At 40.8% G+C, this 21,931-nt stretch overlaps 1 protein-coding gene across 1 annotated transcript in view; it reads right to left on the bottom strand.

Moving 5' to 3' along the window:
• Window positions 1-21,931, bottom strand: part of FSHR (follicle stimulating hormone receptor) — a 225,127-nt gene that overhangs the window by 102,164 nt on the left and 101,032 nt on the right. Inside the window, exon 3 of the mRNA XM_066266462.1 lies at window positions 3,114-3,188. Coding sequence (XP_066122559.1) covers window positions 3,114-3,188 — 75 coding nt within the window. The remainder of the gene's footprint in view (window positions 1-3,113; window positions 3,189-21,931) is intronic.

The raw sequence follows: 21,931 nt of genomic DNA on the forward strand, positions 1-21,931 counted from the left end.
CCCCTTCAGGAACCCCTATGATGCAGATGTTATTTCTCTTTATGTTGTCACAGAGCTCTCTATGAGTTTCCTCAGACTTTTTGAGTCTCTTTTCCTTTTTCTTCTCTGCTTTTATGCCTTCATTCCAGTTGTCCTCCAACTCGCTGATTTGGTCCTCAGCTCTATCCATCCTGTTTTCAATTCCTTCCATTGTGGTCTTCATTTCTGATATTGTATTTGTCATCTCTGACTGATTCTTTTTTAATATTTCAATATCCTTTTTTATACTTGCTATTTCTTTATTTAGGTGTTTGTAATGACCATCCATTGTTGTTCTAAAATCCCTAAGTATCCTTACAATCATTATTTTGAACTCCGCATCTGGAAGTTTGGTTATTTCCGTATCACTCAGTTCATTTTCTGGATGTTTCTCTGTGGTTTCATTTGGATTGCACTTCTCTGTCTTCTCATATCTATGTATTTGGGTGTTTTGTTTGTAGGGCTGGTTGAGTCTAGCCTTGGTGTTGTCTGCCTCCAGTTTTCAATTGTGTTATTTCTAGGTCTTCTTGGGTTGGCATCAGCTATTATTTGTAATCCACTTTTGGATTTGGGCTGCTTTGAAGTCTTGATTTGTTTGTTTTCTTAACAGGTGATTGTCTTGTTTGCTGATCTCAGCAGGGGGCTCATTTTTAACTGTATCCAGGAATGTGGTGGGTGTAACCTGAGCTCTGCGAGTTAATCTCTCTGGGGTAGTTGCTTTCTCAACTTCAGTAGGGGGAAGTGTATCTCAGATCTCCATGGAGACCTGAGTTACTGCCCCTCCTCCCCACTTCTTATTTTCAGCTGTGTCTTGTTTCGCTGATTGGAGCTGGAGAGATGTCTGGAGATCTGTGACCTGGAAGTACTTTGTATTCTCTTTTGTGGAAGGATCAGCCCCTCCCCCAGCTATGGCCACCTCCAGCACTGAATGAGTCATCATTTCAGGGTGACACCTTCATTCCTCTCCCCCTCACTGTCTGTCTCTCTCTCTCTCCCCTTTCTTTTTGGAAGAGAAGCTTGCCCTTTCAACATACCTTGTTCCCTGTTCACCAGGCAAGTAGTTGTGAGCACTATTTACTGCTCTCTTCCTTGGAGTGAGATCCCTTCTGGGCTCTCAGCCTCACCCCCCCACTTCGTTCCTATAAGCAGGAGAGATTCAGGTGCTCCCTACCAGGTTTGTTGTGGCTTCTTCTTTGCTCCTTGGTTTTTGAGAATTGTTCTTGTAGTCCAGATTTGGTTTTTCACACTGATTGTTCATAAATTAGTTTATAATCCAGTTCGGTGGTGTGAGCTGGGAGTCTGTGCATCTGCCTACTCCGCTGCCATCTTCAGGTCTCTACACCAAAAGGTTTTAAGAGAAGAAAAAGGAAGGAAAAGGAGGCCATTTTTGCAGAGAAGGCAGCCATGATGGCTGGGTGCTGGAGGAGAAGCCATGTTTTTGCAGAGTTTGTGCAGGGAGAAGGAGATAGAGAACCAGAGGTAACTTAGACTGGTAGGGGGCCTTTGATTCTAGGATAAACCAGAAAAGATTCTCCTGGTTGTAGAAACAGAGAATGTGTGAGTGGGTTTTGGTGCCCCGTGTGTTTGTGTTTACTCACCAGCCAGTTTCGAAGCTAGAATAAAGGTATGGCTCATCAGTTTTTGGCTCCATTGTATCTTCTGTTTAAATCTAATGTAAATCTGTACCTGACTGGTGGCTATGATGTCCATGATTACTGGCCATACACTGTGTTTCATGGAAATGTTGTGAGATGTTAATAAATGCTTCACAGAAGAGACCTTTCAAATGACATGAGTTTGAGAATTCCTTAAAACAATATTCTTTTTGGAGTTTCCAACTGTATATTAAAGGTTCTGAGAAATTTTCCTATAGTAAGTGAATCTAGATTTATTTTTATTTTCTCAATGTTTCCCAGTTTTATTTGACTATAGAATATTCTTTTCCTCTTTTTTAAACAAAATAAATTCCTGAGTGTTTAATGTTACAGAATCTACTTTGAAAAATTCTGGATGAAATAGTTTCTAAAGTCTCTTCTAGCCTTCACATTCTATGATTCTATGAAGTAATTTATGATAATTATAAGCTGATGGGAGACAGAGTGGATCTGTATGAGTATTGACATGTTATAAACTAGATTGTTAACAAAGAAAGGCAATCTGGCTTGACCAGGCAGTGGCACAGTGGATAGAGCATCAGATTTGGGTGCTGAGGACCTAGATTTGAGACCCTGAGGTCGCCTGCTTGAGAGCAAGCTCACCAGCTTGGGCCCAAAGTTGCTGGCTCAAGCAAGGGGTTACTTGGTCTGCTGAAGGCACATGGTCAAGGCACATATGAGAAAGCAATCAATGAACAACTAAGGTGTCACAATGCGTATTGAAAAACTAATGATTGATGCTTTTCATCTCTCTGTTCCTGTCGGTCTGTCCCTGTCTATCCATCTTTCTGACTCTCTGTCTCTGAAAAAATAAAATAAAATAAAATAAAAAAGAAAGGCAATCTGATCGCAAGTATAGAGGACTCAAGAATTATGACACAATCATGGCAGTTGATGTGTTAGATATAATTTATATTATATATTCATTATATCATGTATATCATATGTCATAGCATACATTCATCACAGTATCATATTATGAGGCATGCAATTACATTATTGCCATTTTATAGATAAGAGCACTAAGTCACAGAATGATTTTACATCTTGGCCAAGGTTTATTGGTGATTATATTGTATAGACTAGTAGTTAGACTAGGACTACTCACCTTCCACTACATCATAAGAGACTAACTTTGAGCTTTGACTGTGGAATAACTAAGAATGAGAGGATGAGTTGGAGGTACTTGCCTGCAGCCACAGAGCCAGGTTCTTAGGTTTACTATGCAAACAACTCTGGGAAAGAGACTAGGTTCTGGACTGGTGCCTGGCCCACCAGTCAGAGGGACCCTAAGAGTGCCCTCTGGGCTGACTTTGACATTTAAAGTGAAATTGTAGGGCTCTGAGAACATAGCAGAGCCAGGGCCTCCCAGAAATATAAGCAGAATTTAAGGTGATTACAAAGAATGGTCATGAGCAAACCCCATAGGTTCTTGCTTACATTTCATGTAATTTTGGCAGATTGGAGAACACATTCGCCTCTATCACTTCCAAGACATCATTCTGCGAGATCTCTCTGTAAAGATAGAAACATAATTCAAGTCAGTTCGGTTACACTTCATAAATGGACTTAGAGCTTAGCATCAAGGCTGGTGCTTAAAATGATTCATGAGACTCGCAAATCACTTTTCTTCCCTCAGTGAAGTCTGCTGCAATAAAACTAATAAATTAGATGCTAATAGTTAGAGAACAATGAGAGAACAAGTCCAAGGCAATGACTCAGTTTAGAGGCTTCTCAGTCTTTAGTGTAGAAACTGAGGTCTGGAGAGGAAAGGAGATTTGCTTAAAGATATTTAGGAATGCCTAAGATGGGAACAAACGTTAAGTTTCCTATACTGGGGGTCAGTTAACTTTTTCTACAGGACCAGATACTATGTAATTTTTGGTTCAGCAGATACTTTAGTCTCAGTCACAACTACTCAACTGATATTTAGAGTCAAAGTAGCTATAGATAACAGTAAATGAACATGGCTGTGTTCCAGTAGATCTTATTTATAAAAACAAGTGGCAGGTTGCTTTTGGTACCATGGACTGTATTACAGTGACCCTGCCCTAGACCATGGAGTCAAGTTTCTCTGTCTACCGATCTGGCTTCAGGAGAGGAGAATCTCAGTTCTGTCTCTTTTAGATAAACATGGATTTGAAGCCCTTCCCCCTCATTTCATTTCCCAAGTGGGGGTTGCTATAGTGAAATCTTTGGCATTAATATTATCTTGGACTAAAATACCCCCCAAAGATCCTTCAGGCCCCAGCCTTTTTCCTGCTGGAGTAATTTGAGGGCAGTGGAGAAAGTCCACTATGCAGAGGCTGGGAGCTCATAAAGAAAGAGAGTGGCTTAATCAGTTAGTGTTTATCCAGTGGCTCACAGATGAAATGTGCTGTTATTAGGCCTCCCAAGGAAGACTCATGCAGTTTTAATGTTGAGGCTGAGAGTGTCTCAGGAAATCTCACCGGGAGCATGCATCCAAATTGGCTGAGGCAGAAGCCCTGTCTGCCGGCCTGGGATTTGGTGGGAGAGCTCTAAAAAGGCCCTTGATCAGGGGACCAATCTGGAGGGCAGGACAGGAGAGCACCTTGTGGGGGAGGGAGGTGTGCTTGTGAACATCAGCCACCTCAGTGAGGGGGGCTGGTGACATGGAATGGGGGAGAGGAGCTTGTCTACTCAGAGAAGGCAGGGTCATTTCTCACAAGCCTACAAAAGGGAGGAGACATTTTGTGAGAGAAAAGTGCCTCTTATTCTATGAGAGCATCTTTTATGATTTGGTAAATTCAAGTCTTCGTAATTTTTACCATTGAACATAGGTGAGGGTGGTGTGTGTGTGTGTGAGTGTAATAGAACACATCAGCCATTGGTCACTCATCCTGCTGCTCTGTCCTGCAAGTGGAAGGAGCACAGGGAGATGCAGGGGTGAGGAGGAGGGGCGGTGGGCAAGGGGAAAGGCAGTGTTCCTGTGCACACTGACAGGAGGCGTGAAAGAGCTGCACAGGTGGAGAACAGGCCTGGAGGAAAGGGCTGGAGGGCAGAGGGTGTGTGAATGCAAATGGAGTCCTAGCCTGGGAAAGCTGTTTCCAGGTTACCAGTGGGTTTGGTCACAGCTGGTGGCAATATCTCCAGCAAATATTGCCCAACTGATAGGCATTTCTCCTTAAAAGATAACTAACAATTAATAGAACAAACAAGCCAAGAAACACTTCTAAATTAATTCAGAAGGCAGTTCATATTTTATGGCTTCACCTTGGAAGACAGGAGAGGGTCCAGGGGCTGGGTGGGGAGAGGCGACCGGTGGTAGAGAAGTACCGCACTGAGAATAGTGAACCCAGTTCTGCCTCCAGTTGTTTCTGTTATCATTCGTTAAGTGCCTCCTGTTTACCAGCACTCTACATACCTTCTCCCCACTCCTCCCAACAGGCCCATGGCATTGGCATTTTGACTTCTGTGTTCATGAACAGCGCCCCCTGTGTGTGAGCCCAACCTGGCTGACAACACAGCTAAACCCTTTTCTGCGTGTCCCTGCATCCCATGCCACAGTGGGCCCAGCATTTCCACTCCTCTCTATTTACTCAAGAGAAATAAAAATTTATACACTTCCCAAGACTTGTACACAAATGCTCATAGCGGCTTTATGTGTGATAGTCAAAAACTGGAAGCAACCCAGTGGGACAAACTGCTGATACAACATCACTGAATTTTTAAAATTATGCTGGGTGAAAGAATGCAGACATAAAAGCATGCCTACAGTATGATTCCATTTAGATGAGGTTCTAAAACGGGAAAAACTGATCTATGTGACAGGAATCAGGGTAATTGTTGCCTGAGGCCTGGGATGGAGGTTGCGGACATGGAAGAGACAGGGCTGGTGAAAATCTTCTCTTTCAAGGTTAGGGAGGTGGTAACATAGCTGTACATAAATTTGTCTAACTTATCAAACTTTAAACTTAAAATGGGTGCATATGTCTTATTGTATATAAAAATACTTTCAAGTTATTTGAAAAATGCCCTTTTTAAAAGGAAGAAGTCTAAAACTCCATTTTTTTGTTGTTGTTGTTTACTTTTTGTTGAGAACTCTGAATTAAGAGAACAATGGAAGAATATTGGTCATGTTGTCTGGCCAGAAGGTTGAGTTCAAATCCTCGTTCTACCTTAGGTTCCTTTCTGACCTGGCTGCCTCCCTCTCCTCCCCACATCTGTAAAGTGAAGAACTGGACTGTATTAGAGTTTACCAACTCTGGCTGCACATTAGAATCTTCTGGTGGACCTTTAACAAGTTCCGAAGCCTGGGTCTACAACAGAGCATTGAATTTCTTTGATGTGGGGTTTGACTCTGGCATTGTTTTTTCTCCCTTTAATTCTCCAATAAATGGCAGTTCTGAGGTGCATGAAGGATTGGGAACTGCTGGACTAGAGCAGTGGCTTTCAACCTTTTTACACTTGGGGACCGGTGAAAATAGGAGAATTATTTTGAGGACTGCTAAGGAAGAAATTGCCCTGAGCATAAGCGTATTTGACTAAGATTATTTGGTCTATAATAGTCATATAACAGCAGGGTGGGTAACTTTTTTGTGAACTGGCACGAAATTTCTGGCTGACCGGTCTGCAGACTGGTGGTTGTAAAACATTGGACTAGATGACCAAAGGTGCCTTTTAGATATATGATTTCTGTCTTAAAATTTGCTTCAGGAGCAAGGGCCAATTTTTTTGTGGCTGCTAAGACACTAAATTAGATAAATAAGGTTCTTGGAGCACAAGAAGCAATGAGACAAAATAGTAGCAAGAGAAACCTGGAGACAGGACCTGGGGAAAAGAATAAAACAGAGCAGGCATGAGTTAGATTTATTTTTTCATAAGTAAGAGAATGGCATCAAAAAGTCACAACACCACAAATGTACAGCCAGAGATGTGGAAAATGTGTAGTAATGCCTTACATTTGGTTAGGATTGATAACTAACAAAGTATTTTTTTAATACATAGCTTCCCTTTATTTTCAGTGCACCTAATCCTATCTCCAGTTAGATGGGCAGAGGTGATCTGGCTTGCCGATGGTAACACACAATTATGAGGATCATCCAGGTGGTCTTTGAAGGCAGGGTGTGGAATCTTTACATCCAAAGAACTTACCTAAATAAGAAATCATTTTTTTTTTGTCTCAAAGTGATTGTTAAGAATTTTCTTTGCAGTTGTGACAAATCATTATAATCGTTACAATTCAGGGTGCGATGGTGTTTCCCTTAGAGTCAAAGGTAAAAGTGCACAGGAGAGGTGATCTTAATGATGTGTTAAAATGGAATTTTAAACTCTTATTCTATGAGCAAACAGTGGAGTCCTACTTGACATATGTTATGGGAACAGTTATAATGCAGAAGCAGATATGCCTCTGTCTTCTATGAAGCCAGATGTTAAAAATATTTGCAAAGATGTAAAATCATGGCACTCTTCTTTTTTGAAAGGTGGTTATTTTTGCATGGAAACTGTTAGTTATGTTAACATGTAGGAATTTATTATTGTTTTTAAATGAAATAAATTATTTCCTAGTTTTAATTTTTAGTATGGTAAATGTCGATAAGCTATAACCCACACACGCAAATCTCTTTGATGTTTTTAATAACTTTGAAAAGTACAGAGACCTTAAGACCAAAAGTTTGGGAACTGTCCAAGGTAGATATTGAATGCTGCCCTTCTTGGGTGTGGGATCCTGACCCCTTGGAAAGCTCATTTGTAGAGATGAGGCTCTCCTAGGATGAGCTTTTTAGCTGTTCATGAACATATGAGTCATCTGCTGATCTTGTTAAAATTCAGTTCTCAGTGGGAAGAGGTTGAGTAGGCAAGAAGAGGTTCTGCATTTTTAATACCTCAGGTAAGGGGATGGTACTGGTGTTGAGGTCACGCTTTGCATTGCAAGTTTCTCTACAAGAATGATTAATAACACCCCACTGGATCTTTCTTACACACACACACACACACACACACACACACACACACACACACGAGTGAATGTGAAAGGCGTGATAGAGGAGTCCAAATCAACTTAAGGGGAGTGAAGTACTTGATTTTATAAAAAACCTACACCCTACATTTCCTCTGGAAAGCATTCCCTTATTCTGTCATCATTGAATTATTCCTTTCCTCTACCTTCTCACAAGATTTCTTTCATTTCTCAGTTAAACCAATTAATGCATTATTTTGTCATTTTTTTAGGGGGGTCATTGTTTAATTTCCCAACCCCACTTTGTGTTTCTGAGTGGTACCTCATCTTTCTTTCTTTGTATCTCGAGCGTCTAGTGGTAAGTTGGCATGTAAAGTGTACTCAACAAATGTTTAGTGGATGAGTGGGTAGTTGAAGGGAAAGTAGTCTCCAGGTTCAAAAACAGCATCTGCAAAACTGCAAAGGAGATAAAGTTTGTTTTTGGGATTTATTCACCCTCTTTTCTGTAGGTAACATAGCCAAGTCTGATGGCCAAGGCTAGCTTGTCTGTGAATTAGGCTTTTGTCCCAGTGGTTTTTACATTTAGTACATTTAGTACGGCACACAAAGGACACACATACTTGTATATGGTCTGCTGTACTAATAGCATTTGGATGCCTTCAGCTCTGCCTCTCTGGGTCCCAGATGAGGCCCATGAACTGACAAAACAACCATTGGGGAGAAAACAGGAGGGGACTGGCCTGACTGTAGGGATGCTTAAGCATATGATTGGGGCTTAGAGAAGGTGAATTTTAAGGTTCTTTCTGTGCATAAAATTCCATATTACTTTGAAGAAAGGGGAAGTATGCTTGTATGAGGTACTGGGGGTTATCAGAGCATTCTGTCTGGAGTGAGTTTCAGAGACACAATCAAATTCTATTCCAGGCCTGCATTCTTCTGGTCAATGGAGTGGCATTCATATACAAATACAGTCCCACCTCAGAGATATCAGAGATATTGTGGGTTCAGTTCCAGATCACCACAATAAAGCAGGTCATAATATTTTCACTGGTAGAGAAGGCCCTGCCTTCCATTTGTAAAGCACAATAAAGTGAGGTGCAATAAAACAAGGTGTGCCTCTATACCTGATGAAGGAGAGGGAGGGGTGGGTTTCAGTAGGAGAGACTTTAGGGCAGGGATCCCCAAACTACGGCCTGCGGGCTGCATGCGGCCCCCTGAGGCCATTTATCTGGCCCCAGCCGCATTTCTGGAAGGGGCACCTCTTTCATTGGTGGTCAGTGAGAGGAGCATAGTTCCCATTGAAATACTGGTCAGTTTGTTGATTTAAATTTACTTGTTCTTTATTTTAAATATTGTATTTGTTCCTGTTTTGTTTTTTTACTTTAAAATAAGATATGTGCAGTGTGCATAGGGATTTGTTCATAGTTTTTTTTATAGTCTGGCCCTCCAACGGTCTGAGGGACAGTGAACTGGCCCCCTGTGTAAAAAGTTTGGGGACCCCTGCTTTAGAGAGTGAATGAGCAAGTAGAATTCAGCCAGGTCTAGCAAAAATTTTAACCTATCATAGAGTGGTATTAATTTATCTGCCATTTCCCCTGATACTCATTTGTCGAATGCTGTGACTTTCATTCAGAGCAGAGTTGCTATGGGTTTATAGGATAAGGAAGAACTAAAGAATTGTGACCAGCAATTAAAGGTCTCACGAGAATTTCAATGACATTTATAAATTAGAGAACAGGCTGTAAAGAGAAATCAAATACAGAAATGTCTTCTTTGCTTTTTTTTTTCTTTTTCTGATATAGGAGATATTCTCCAACTGGATCTTTCCCATCTTTTCCTTTCTCTCCTGACTGTACACAGCAGTTTTTACAATGAAGGTAGAGAAAATGTAGGTTTACAGTTGTGAGTCCATGAAACACAGAGTTTATTCTTGTATTACTACTTTTTACTTATCATATTATTTTTCTGTATGATCAAATGTAAACCTATGTTTGCCCCACCTTGTATATCCAATAAAGCCCTCTCTAACTGGACATATTAGGGGATTTGATTGCATTAAAATGTTTTTAATATTCACTGAATTAAATTTCTTTCTTTTGTTTATAATAACCTCAGACCAAATTTAGTTGACTGTTTTTCTTCCCTGAGGTTCCTGTGGTCTAGGATCCATCCCCTGCTCCCACATACACTCTATTGTATAGCCCTTACACACTGCATTGGGTTTACATTCTCAAATGTTTCCTTCACCAGGCAAATACCTTCTAGAAGACAGCGACATTGCCTCTCATCTTAGTATTCCCGCTCCCAGCCAAGTGTTTGCTGAATGAATGAATTATCTCTGAAAGACTAGAAAAGAGTTTCTATCTTTGCTCTTGCACAATAAAGCTGTATTCTTGAAAACTGGCAGTAAATAGTATTTGCAAATCAAATTGTGTGTTAGCACAGGAAGGAAGCTTCTTGTTTAGCAGAACCTTGGAGTGAATCTTTAAAAGAGTGAATAACTCATTCAACAAGTGTTCAAGAACTTTTGATTAAGCGCTTGGTGTTTCAGGCACTATACTCAGTGCCGGGGATCTGAAGATGAATAAAACCGGTTCTGGGTCATATTATGATAATTATCTCCAACTCAGTGAGTCTAGTATTTTAGGCTTTCCTTAACTGGGTGCTATCTTTATCTGATGGGTTGCATCTGAGTTACTGAAAAAATAAAATGTATTGTTGGCGTGTTGCATTTGAACATAACTACAGGTATATAAATAATGATATGCTTATATATATATAGTATATAGTATACATAATTGTATATTATTTAATTTTATATGTGATTATATATTATGCATATATGCTATATATAAATAATATGTGTGGTTGTCTGTGTTTGTACCATATGTCTACTCCCCCAATTCTTCTGGAAATGTGCTATATAATTTAAGTAAATACAGAACAGGGCAGGTAAAAATTCCCATAAAAATGAATGCCATAAAATTTCATAAAAATCTCCAAAAATACACTTCTACCATCATTTAGATTTCCCTTAGGGTCATATACAGAGGCTTTACAACAGAGATCTGAGTTTGAATCCTGCCCCCCTTTCTTACTAGCTGTATCTCTGGGCAAGTTACAGAGTCAGTCACTCTGATCTTCAATTTTCTTGTTTGTAAACTGGAAATAATAAATACCAAACAGAGCCATCAAAAGGATTAAATAAGATTGTATGTGTGAAATCACAATGCTTGTCACCTGGTAGACTCAGAAGTTACACTGCCTGCTGACAGTCTACCTTCCTTCCTTTGTGGAAGAATTTAGGATTGAGTTCCTCTGCAGCTGGAAAATGCTGGGTTAGCCAACCAAACACTATGCTAGGGAAAATGGTGCCAGCAAACGCCCTGGCACTGCTTCTCTGAACCCCATCTACCAATTATTTAAATCCTCAATCCGGGCTATGGCATTATCCCAGACTGCATTCTGAGTCTCACCCACAGTGAGACCGCTATCTGATTTGTTGGCCAACAAGGGAGATAAAGCAGAGCACATAGGTGCCCTAATAAGAATGTCACCACTGAAGTCATAACCTACCAAGGACGCTGTTCCCTTCAGGAGAGGGCCAGCACAGCAGGGGGGCATGTTGTCAGACATGGTAAGGGCATTGTCAAGCAGCTCCTCGCACCTCCTCAGGTGACAACGTGTAGTTGCTTTCCTGTCCTGACATGTCTCATCTGCTCCATTCTTCTGAGTAAGGTGGGTCTTTGCTAAAAAATTCTCTAAAGATGTCCCCAAAATGAGACAGAGATAAAAGCACCCTCAGTGACTCCCCCTAATTAAGACATCTGAATTCAATTCCCTCTTTCAAATATAACAATAACAGAATATTGTGTCCATTTTTACTTTTTTCTTAATTTTAAATATTGTTACAGATAAATATAGATGATTACTTATTTCCCTTGCTTTCCTCAGCAGATGAGAAAAGGGACTGAAAATCAGAGTCAAAGTAGCTAACGTTTCTTACACATTGCATTCCTTTTAATTTTTAAGATTTTATTTATTGATTTTACAGAGAAAGGAGGGAGAGGAATGGGGGAGCAAGAAGTATCAACTCATAGTTGCTTCACTTTAGTTGTTCATTGATTGCTTGTCATATGTGCCTTAACCGGGCAAGTCCATGGTTTTGAACCGATGACCTCAGTATTCCAGGTCTATGCTCTACCCCAGTGGTTTTCAACCTTTTTGAAATTGGAGCACATTTAAAATCTCACAAATAATTGTAGGCACACTATAAACAAATTTCTGAGAAATTTGTTATAATAATGAAGTCAAATATTGAAGAAAAAAATATAAAGTCCAAGCGTGCTTTTATAGTAATTAAATGAAATAAATATGACAAAATTAAATTTATTCTGACATTAAAAAACATTTTTATGTTACATTTTTTGAGGTGTGCTTTTTAGAATTCATAAAAAAGAGGGGTTAAGAAATAAAATAAAATGACAAAAACGTTATCTTTACATATATATATAGATACATTCTTAGTAACATTTAGTAAATTTGGCAGGTCCCAGTGCAGATGTGCTAAGTTTTTTTATTCTTATGTTTATGAGAAACATAAGCCTAATGTGTCCTAGCGATTTCTTCAATGTTTGGGCATATATATGAAAGGCAAACTCTCATTTCCTCGTCAATACATTGAAGAATTCCTCTCTTTTTTCTCTTAATTATGTTGAGGTAGAAAATCCTAATTCACATAAATAGGATGTGGAAAATTGTAGTAAAATGTTCAAAGCTTTTTTAGATATTGCCACATATTCTTATTTATAGAAATCTAAAAGTCTTCAAGAGATAATTCTTTATGTTTAATCATCAATCCAAAACCCCCACCATACATATCATCTTAACTTTACACCAAACAAAAGATAAAAGAAACTTGCCTCCAGTATTTCTGGGGAACATGGGGGGTAGTGTAAACAACCCAGCACCACAGCTTAACAGCCTTTTGCAACCTAATCGGGCAAGTGAGGTGGGGGGGGGTTGGGCAGACTGTCAGCTTACAGCCAATTCCCCATACCTCTGTCCCCCAAAAATCTAAACTCCAAAAACCTTTTGGTTTTTTGGTCCCCAACAGGCACATATTTCCCTGGAATACCATAGAGCACACCTGGAAATCTTCTAGGGTGCACCAGTGCCAGGGCGCACACTTTGAGAACCACTGCCCTACCCACTGTGTCATCACAGGCCAAGCTCTTACACATTCTTTATGCTCTAGGCAATATTTTTGTGCTTTGTTAAATTGCTTAATCCTCCCAATAGTCCTATGAGGTAAGTACCATTCTTAGCTCCTTCTCAGGAGAGGAAAAAGAGGTACACAGAGCCAGTAAGTGAAGTTGATCTGGGATGTAAACCCATCATGCATGGGGCCACAGAAGAATGGCAGAAATCAGATAGGTTGTATTTCTATTAACTGGGAAAACTATTTTCATTTCAGAAAATCCTGATGTTGTTATTGTTTTAGCTTCTGATAGAGTAGAAATAATTTTTGGGAGCAATATACCTATAAAACAACTAAATCTCACCCCCATCCTCCATAGTGCATGGTACTTGAGTTCTGGCAAGTCAACATGCATATTCAGCTTCCACAGACAAAGTCCCAAGCAGAGACTCATGGGACAGGCTCTTTTTAGTACACCCTCTATGCAAATATAGAGTATGAAAGACAGGAAAAAGCAGTTCCCCTGCTTTCAAGAATCTACAATGTAGAAGCAACATGAGTGAGAATCCAGGAGTACAAAGTTGATATAAGTGGAGAAAAGTGTGTGACGGTTGCCAAGTGCCCAACACAGAGCAAGGGAAACAGTGAGGACTCAATACCTTTTATTATTTTTTCCCATATACCATATTTTCCCTCTCAAACCACTCTAGACGTCAGCATTTCTCAAGCTCTGTCTTAGTATTCCTCAAGTTTGCCCTGTTAAAACCACTCTATTGAAACATTGGAACAAGTTTCCTTCCTAGACCAGAGTCCCAAGTCTGTACTTGCCAAAGTCATAATCTGTTATGTGTTCCTCTAATCCTTCATGGACAGCTAGTCTAGAGCAGCCTTATTATTTTCCTCTTCTAACTCTCCTCCCCTCCCTAATCACAGATGCAGCCAACGGCTCCATCTGTCATCCTCTTGGCTCCTTGAACCAACCCAAGCTTTAAATTCTGGGGTCATCTCTGACTACATTTCAAAGTTTAACAGATCTTCAATCCTCTCAGTTGCTTTTTTCCAGTCTTTCTTGCGAATGTCCCTTCATTTCCCACCATCATTATTGTAATAATGGCTCTTTGCAATTTCCGTCAGGCTAGCAGCTCTAAACAGTCAGTCATGTGATGACTCAGGAGAGGTTTGATGTGGGTTATGAGTCATCTGTTTTCAAACAATTAAGTATCCCGATGATTTATGTAAAACTTTGGAGTAGAGTCAAGGTAATGTATGTAATATGCAAGAAAATAAAAATGGAGTGGCTAGTGGAGAAAAGAGTAGAGTAGAAGGTGATGGCATAAGAGTTTAACTTTGCTTGGCTCCAGGACTTTATCTAGTACTCGTGACTGGGAGCCATGAGTAGGGTTGTTGTTGGGAAAGCAAATTGAATTCAAAGAAGGCGATAAAAAGTGAAGCAGGGAAAAGAGCAAGAAGGAAAGGGAAAGAGATTTTCTGGAGGTAGAATTATATTAAAGTTAGAAGTTAGAAAAGGTAGATGAGTCCTTTATTACTTTATGTATGCCTCTTAGAAATTGTTTAAGCAACAATTCATTGAATTTAAAGTGATGGAAGACAAGGAGTTGGGAGGATAATAAGGGAGTAGATACTTTGTTTTGAGGAGAAATGGAAGAGACCTCTGTGGGGTCACCACTTGGCTTCAGAGTGGTCTGCCGGTTTTGGCAGAAGCCAGAGAAAGGGAAGTGAGAAGGTTGGAGGGCCTCTAACGTGTTAGGAATGGTAACTTCTCTATGGGTTTGGGACACTTATGTAACTCAGGGCTGCAGGAATAATGATGATGGTAATAATTTACATTTATTAGATATTTGCTGTGCAGCAGGCATGATGCTGAATGTCTTACACAAGTAATCTCACTAATGGCCTTGCTTATCAGAGTCCTACTCACGTATATTTGTTTAAGTTCATATGTATATGTAAGTGGCAGAATGAACCTCAAAGCCAGACAGGCCTGAATTCAAATTCTACCTTTATCATTGCCTAGTTGTGTGCCTTAGGTCAGCCAACCTCCATAAGATTTGGGGGTAATTATAACTACATTTTAGGATTTTAATGAGAATTATTGATATAATATATAGCATAGAAGAGGTTTCTGTCAACCAAGATCTATTTTCCCCTTATATTTTGGGTGCACAGCTAGAATCCATTTCCTGGCCATTCTTGCTGTTAGGCATGGCCTTGTGGGGACAATGTGAGCAGAAGAGATGTGTGCCACCCCATGCTGGCCGAATCCCTCCTGCATGCTCCTCCATTCTCTGCTTCCCTTCCATCTGACTTGGCTGGAGGTGCCCAGGGCAACCTTGTAAACCACAATTAAAGATAATGAAGCTGCTGTTGTCTTGGGAGCCTAAATAAAGTGCTGAGGAACACCACCCTGCACTAGTAGGTAAGAGGAAGAAACTTGTCCTGAAGGTCCCTGACATTTTGGAGTTTGTTGCTGCCCTCTATTCACCTAAGTCCCTTCTACACTAACGTAAGAGTCTACCTCCCTGCATGGCATCTTGTATTTGCTCAACAAATGATCCTCCCATCAGATGTGAGTTTTGCATCTGCCATCTGGTGAAAAATGGCTATCCACAATAAATGTGAAAATTTTCACTGGCTGATTAATTAGGAGTCATGTAGGAGTGTTGCTTGGCCACATTGAAAGGGAACATCCAACCAAAAATACCCATTGAAACTAAGTCTATATTTGACTTCATTTAGCCAGAGACCTCTCTTCCTTAGGGACACAGTATTTGCTACCAGTGATAGAATTGCTTGGCCTCTCAGGGTGAGCATACCGGGTGCCTGCCTTTTTATTTATTTATTTATTTATTTATTTATTTATTTATTCATTCATTCATTTTTAGAGAGGACAGAGAGAGGGAGAGAGAGAGACAGAGAGAGAGAGAGAGAAGGGGGGAGGAGCTGGAAGCATCAACTCCCATATGTGCCTTGACCAGGCAAGCCCAGGGTTTCGAACCGGTGACCTCAGCATTTCCAGGTTGACGTTTTATCCACTGTGCCACCACAGGTCAGGCCAACCGGGTGCCTGCTTCTTATTGAATTATGGGCCCTTGGCTTTTTTTCTGCTCTTTCAATTATTTAATGAAACAACCCCCACAATCCAGCATGCCAGAAAGAACAACATTTTAACAATGGGGACTACTAAATCCATTAGCATACTGACCCCAGGAGGTGTTCAGGTTAAAAAATTTGAACCCCCAGCTCCCTAAACTGTAGCAATGCAGAGCCACATGAGGAAGCAAGGTCTCTTGAGTGGCAAGAAGTCCTTTATCACTTTAGCAAATCACTGCAGCTCTCTGAGATCCATTTTCCTCAGTGAGATGCTGCTAAGACCCTCTGTCCCTCAGTACATTTTATACAGCATCCCCTGTATTTGCAGGGCTATTGAAGACCATGTGAATCATGCACGTCATGCAGGAAGGAACAAGCATAGAATGTGATGCAAAGGGGATGCTGCTTACTATTATTTTTATTGCTTCACTGGAGCCAGGAGACCTAGGTTCTTGTCCCAACTCTGCTACTAATTAACCACTCTCCTTGAGTCAAATCAGTTTCTTTCTCTGGGCTTCTGTTCCTCATCTATAAAACAACATTATTGATTCAGCTGCTCTTGTGGGTTCCTACTAGCCCTAGAATTCAGTGATTTTCATTATTTCTGGGATTCTGTTATTAAAAGGCAGCCAGTCACATGGTCGACAGCTCTCTATGACAGCCAGCCTTCATTTCTGACAAGCTGGGGTGGAGGCAGGGGCTCGGTGAAGCATCCTTCCTAACACATTGCACCTGCTCCCTCGGGAGCAGCCCTGTGGGCCGACCCATGAAGGAGAGCAGCAGGTTGCCAGCAAGGACCCTGAGCCCTGGGCCATTTGCCTCCTGAAGAGAGTGTTGTTTTTATTGTCAGCTTAAACACTGAGCTCCCTGTAAGCCAGTGTTGAGTTCTTCTCTGTCATATATCCCAGGTATCTTTACTAAAGAAATACTGTGTGTGTGTGTGTGTGTGTGTGTGAGAGAGAGAGAGAGAGAGAGAGAGAGAGAGAGAGAGAGAGAGAGAGAGTGTTATTGTGGGCTTCTTGTCTACTTCTGTCATCCCACAACATCCCAAAACCTTCCTTAATAATCTCTCTGGGATCTATTGTATGTTTTGCTATCCTTGCCACTCCTGTAACATGACCTGCCCTCCCCCTACTGGCTCTCATCCTCCCTCTGGCCTCTGTTTTCACTCTGTAATACATAATTACTCTGTCTTTTATGCCCCTTCATTTTCCACCTCATTAACTCTTATTCTTGGCACAAAGGTGCCTCCTCTATGGGTTACGGCGGGGGGGGGGGGGGCAGGGGAGGAGACAAGGAGCTCAATTTTGGCCACTTCTGTGTTTGAGTCACATTGATTGTTTTCTTTTCCTCTTTGGAATGCTTGAGTGTAGCACCCTCATAAGCACCCTTCGTGCAGAGCTGTTATTCATTCTGCACTTTGCTACATTGTCTGAATTACTTAGAATTTTGAAATTCGGAGGCCTATTTTCACTGACTCACAAATCCATTTCTGAGCAGTATACGTCCCCATTCCACCCCACATGGCAGCCAAACGCCCTAGTCCAGGCCCTTTTGTGCTTCATGTTGGTCCTGAAAATGTGCCTGCTTTTACAGCAAAGAGACTTGTATACTCAGGGAAAAGGAAGAAGGTTTTTAAAAAGAGCTTCCTATTTTATGAGACTTTGCCACTGCCTGGAGAAAAAGGTGGATTCTAGAAAGTAAGTGAGTGGATTCTCTTCCAACATGAGTCTTTGATTCCATGAGTCTTTGATTCAGCTGGTCAAGGCCACACAAGATATTGGGAATCGTCAACCAGTTCAGTCTGTGTTCAGGCTTTTTCTGTGTCTTGGAAAATTTTGTTTAAACAAATGCTTAGAAAGAAGCAAAGTAAAAAATGGTGGAGTTGTTCCTGTTGAGGTCTAGGGTGCTGGCTGTAGAGGGGCAGAAGAGAGCTCTTCTCCACGACTATGCATGAGTGCGATTTAATTGAGACATACATGTTTGTCGTTTACTAAAATAATGTCAGCTTATGAAGATCATGTTAGAAAGACATTTGTTTTGTGATGCCCCTGAAGAGGGAATTTCAGAGTATCAGCAAAGGAAGGAAGGAATGTTAGTAGCAATCTTCAAGATTTCGTTTCTTACACATGCCTTCTCTCCCCCTTTCAGATAAAGTAACAGATAAAGTAACACGGCCACAAGAAGCTAAAAATACATAGGCAAATAATAACTGAGCTGGTCTTGTTTAAAATGTCCTTTATCTATGATGATAAGTAAATGTTCATTCATCTGTTTAAGTTCCGTTACATGGTTCTCCCTGCTGGAGTTGTAGAAGGAATAGTCAAAGCTCACTGACTTCCAGGAAAGGGGCTGTGTTACCAGCTAGACAAGAGAGCTCGCCTTGTAGACCCTTATGGATTGTGTGAAACTGGCAAAGTCATTTAATTTCTCTGAGCCTCAGGTTTCTCATATCTGAAATGAGGACAATAGTATTTACTTTGAAAACTTTGTGAGGGCTAAATATTAAATAATTACATGTTAAGTATCTGAAGCTTCGCAAGTGCTAAAGAAATGGTATTTGGTATCATTGCTATTTATTTTTTCCTGGCGTCTAGTGACTATAAATCCTTTAGGGGCAAGGAGTTTATTATATTTTTAACTTGTCATCTGTGCACCAAGAAGGCAGTGACTGTGTGCTGAGTAGACAGAGGGCCATCTGTAGGGCTTGAAGTCCTTTGCTTTATGTTGAGTAAACACTTGCTTTGCACTCGCACCTGAGTCATGGAGCAGGAAGAAAACCCATTCCAATTTTAAGGTCCAACCTTTAAAGTTTTCTCCAAGGATACCTTCTCTAATCCTTAAGACATTTGCCTTCCTCTGAGCTTCCCTAACACACTCCTTGTGTCTTTATCAGAGTACTTTGTCATAGTTGGACTAACAGTCAAGTTGGCTGTGCTTCCTTCTGTCCATAGACCCATGAGGGCTGGAACTGTGGCCAGTGTTAAATTCTCAATAGTATAAATCCATTGCATCACACTCAGCAGGCTTTCAATTCTATTGAGTGGGAGGGAACAGGTATTAACAATGCTTTAGTATTTTTGGTACAAAATCTCAAATTCCTTCTTAAGCCTCTTCTTCAGACATGTTTAATAGAATATAATTTGTGCCTTCAAAATGCTTCCATTAGAAAATTACTCTGTCTGCTTCTCCATTGAGACTGATATTTAAGGCTTCCAGTTCAATAAGTGATTGTTGATTGACTAAATTAATGAAAGAAGCAAAAGCTGTAAACTCATCGGTGAAAATGATAAAGCACAGAAAGGTATAGTAATTTACATAAAGTCACACAGCAAGTTAGAGAAGCAGAACCTGGGTCTACCAGCTTCCAGACTGATGTTTTTTCAGGCATACAGTGCAGCATCCTGATGTTATAGATCTCAGATCTAATTTTAAGCTATGAATAGCTATCTCCTTCTTGCTTGGTCAGGATACATTTTCTTTCATTTTTTCCCTAAAAATATAAATATACAATATTTAGATAAAAAGCAAACCATTCTTATCAAATGTGCCTTTGTTAGAAATTCTGGGACCAGTTTTTTACATAAAATCCTGACTTAGATTTCAGCATTCATTTGAATATGTTAGTTTCAAAGTTTATATGTCTAACTATGTTTCACTATGTTACCAACTGCAAGCAATAGTCCTCTTTTTAGGATAATTGTATCTTTAAATGTACAAATTAGACACACGACACAGGAATGACTACGGCAAGTTGCTTTCCAATTAGACTGCAATTGCTGACAATATGATTAGACAAGGTCAGTGACAGAGTATGCCCCATAGTATTTAAAGAGAGCTGGGGAGGTGCAGAGACAATGGAAAGATGAGAAAACTATTGAGAAACCTCTCCCCAGAGTTGAGTGAGTCCTTTATTGCTAGCTGCTTGTATAAACTAAAGAGGTGCCTTGTAGTGGCAATAGTTTATATAAGCTGCCAGCAAGAACTGGGAAATGGAGGCTGAGAGACGTTCAGCTCTCAGCTGAGGCTGGTTTTTCTTTCTTCTAGTCCCCAAACATTTTATGAAACTAAAGACTGAAAATCACCAACTTAAAAGTGAGGATAAATAGTAGCTGAAAGGGGAGTTAATGAAGAGGCAAACTCAGGAGAGCTGTGTTCAGCTCAGATGAGGAACAAAGGTATTTGAGAGGGAATGGGATGGGATGGTCCACAACCAAGTTAGCCCGGAGGGGGGCTGTGTGAGCAGAGTCTAGCTCCAGGCATCACGGGAAGTTTAACTGGTTTCTAATCCTGCATCATTTAAGCCCCTTTCAGTGGCTTCCTCTTTTACCCTCCCTGTCCTGATCTCTGCTTTAAAGAACAATTCTTTCACACCAGAGTCAGTCTCAGACAACTGATTAAAATCTGATTAAGGGGGTGGGGTGGGGGATTGCATTTCAATAGGAAACAAGGCTTTCATGAAAGAGTTGTTATGAATATTGGACACAAAGGAACAGTTAGTAGAAGAAATTTTGGAGCCTTTGGGTCTTCCTGGAGCCCCTTAAATCACATTAAAAAATTTATTGATTTTAGCCAGAGATAAAGGGGAGAGAGAGAGAGAGAGAGAGAGAGAGAAAGAGAGGAGAATATTGGTCTATTTCTGTATGTGCCCTGACTGGGGATCAAACCAGCAACCTCTGTGCTTTGGGAGGATGCTCTAACCAAAGGAGCAATCCAGCCAGGGCTAACTCACATTTTTGACCTACCATGATTTTGTAACAGGCTAGTTGAAAATGAGCTCCAGGTCTTCACGCACTCATGAGAAAGATAAAAATGAAGTAATTGTTCCAGTAGCTGAAGTGTCCATGTCTCTCAGACACAATGCAACACCATGGAAAGCAAACACAAAGGCGTGCTCCCTGGGAGCATTTGCATTAAGGAGACAAGACCCAGAGTCTGGAAGGCTTAGATGATTGATATCCAGGAGTAGCGTTTAGGGTGATTAACTTTTTGCCTGTTACTCCCTCTCCCCCTTACCCTTTCCCAGCCTTTCTCTGCCCGGTGACTGATTGGAAGGGAGCTGGTTAGGACATGTGAGAGGGTGAGAGCTGGAGCTCCTGAGGTTGGTAAGATCAGGCCTTACATCATCAGAGTATTGCTCAACCTCTAGAGAGATCCTGGGTAGTTAAGCAAAGCTGACCTGCTCAGCTGTGGTTAACATTCCTAAATCTCTCTCCTGTCACAGGTTGCTTGTGGCCCTCGAGACGCTTTAGAGTACAGCCCCGGGTGCAAGGTCAACAGTTGGCATCTAGTTTTAATTTTCTACCTGCTTATCAGTAATATATATGTATAGATATGTATACATATAGTATATTTATGTGTTTTGAGGACTGGAACTTGGGGAAATTTGCTCTTGGTGTCCTTAGCATCTTCTTTCTACCTTCTTCCCCTTTCCATCCTTTCTTCTTCATTGTGATATTCAGAACCATTAGGCAGCCCAGTTTGTCAGGATAGAAGGTAATCTAAATTGTATCTTTCACTAAGGTAATCGGTTACCTCCCTCTGAATCCTATTTTCAAAGGAGAGCTAGGAGAGGGTGATACACTATCACAGACAATGAAACAGTGATGCTGAGAGTTCTGGCTAACATGGAAGTCTGAGATGTAATCTTCTCTACCTCCAGACACAAACCAATGCTGGATAAAATAGGTCAAACATTTAAAAAATGTTTGGCCAATTTAGAAATGATGAAAATGATCTGTCTTCAACCTGATCAGAATGATGAGTGTGTATACTGAAGCCAAAGGACCAAGGAAAAATTCTAATTAGCTTACTGGCTGGCTTCTGAGTCTTCAAAACCCACTTTGGAAGATGAAGCCAAGCTGAAGATTTGTCTTTGTCTGAGAGGAGCTAGTGCTGCACTAACTTGCATGAAGTCAAGAGTCAGAAAAGGCCTGACCTGTGGTGGCGCAGTGGATAAAAGCGTCGACCTGGAAATGCCGAGGTCGCCGGTTCAAAACCTTGGGCTTGCCTGGTCAAGGCACATAT

Source organism: Saccopteryx bilineata, chromosome 3 (assembly GCF_036850765.1).
Source record: "Saccopteryx bilineata isolate mSacBil1 chromosome 3, mSacBil1_pri_phased_curated, whole genome shotgun sequence".
Lineage (NCBI taxonomy): Eukaryota > Metazoa > Chordata > Mammalia > Chiroptera > Emballonuridae > Saccopteryx > Saccopteryx bilineata.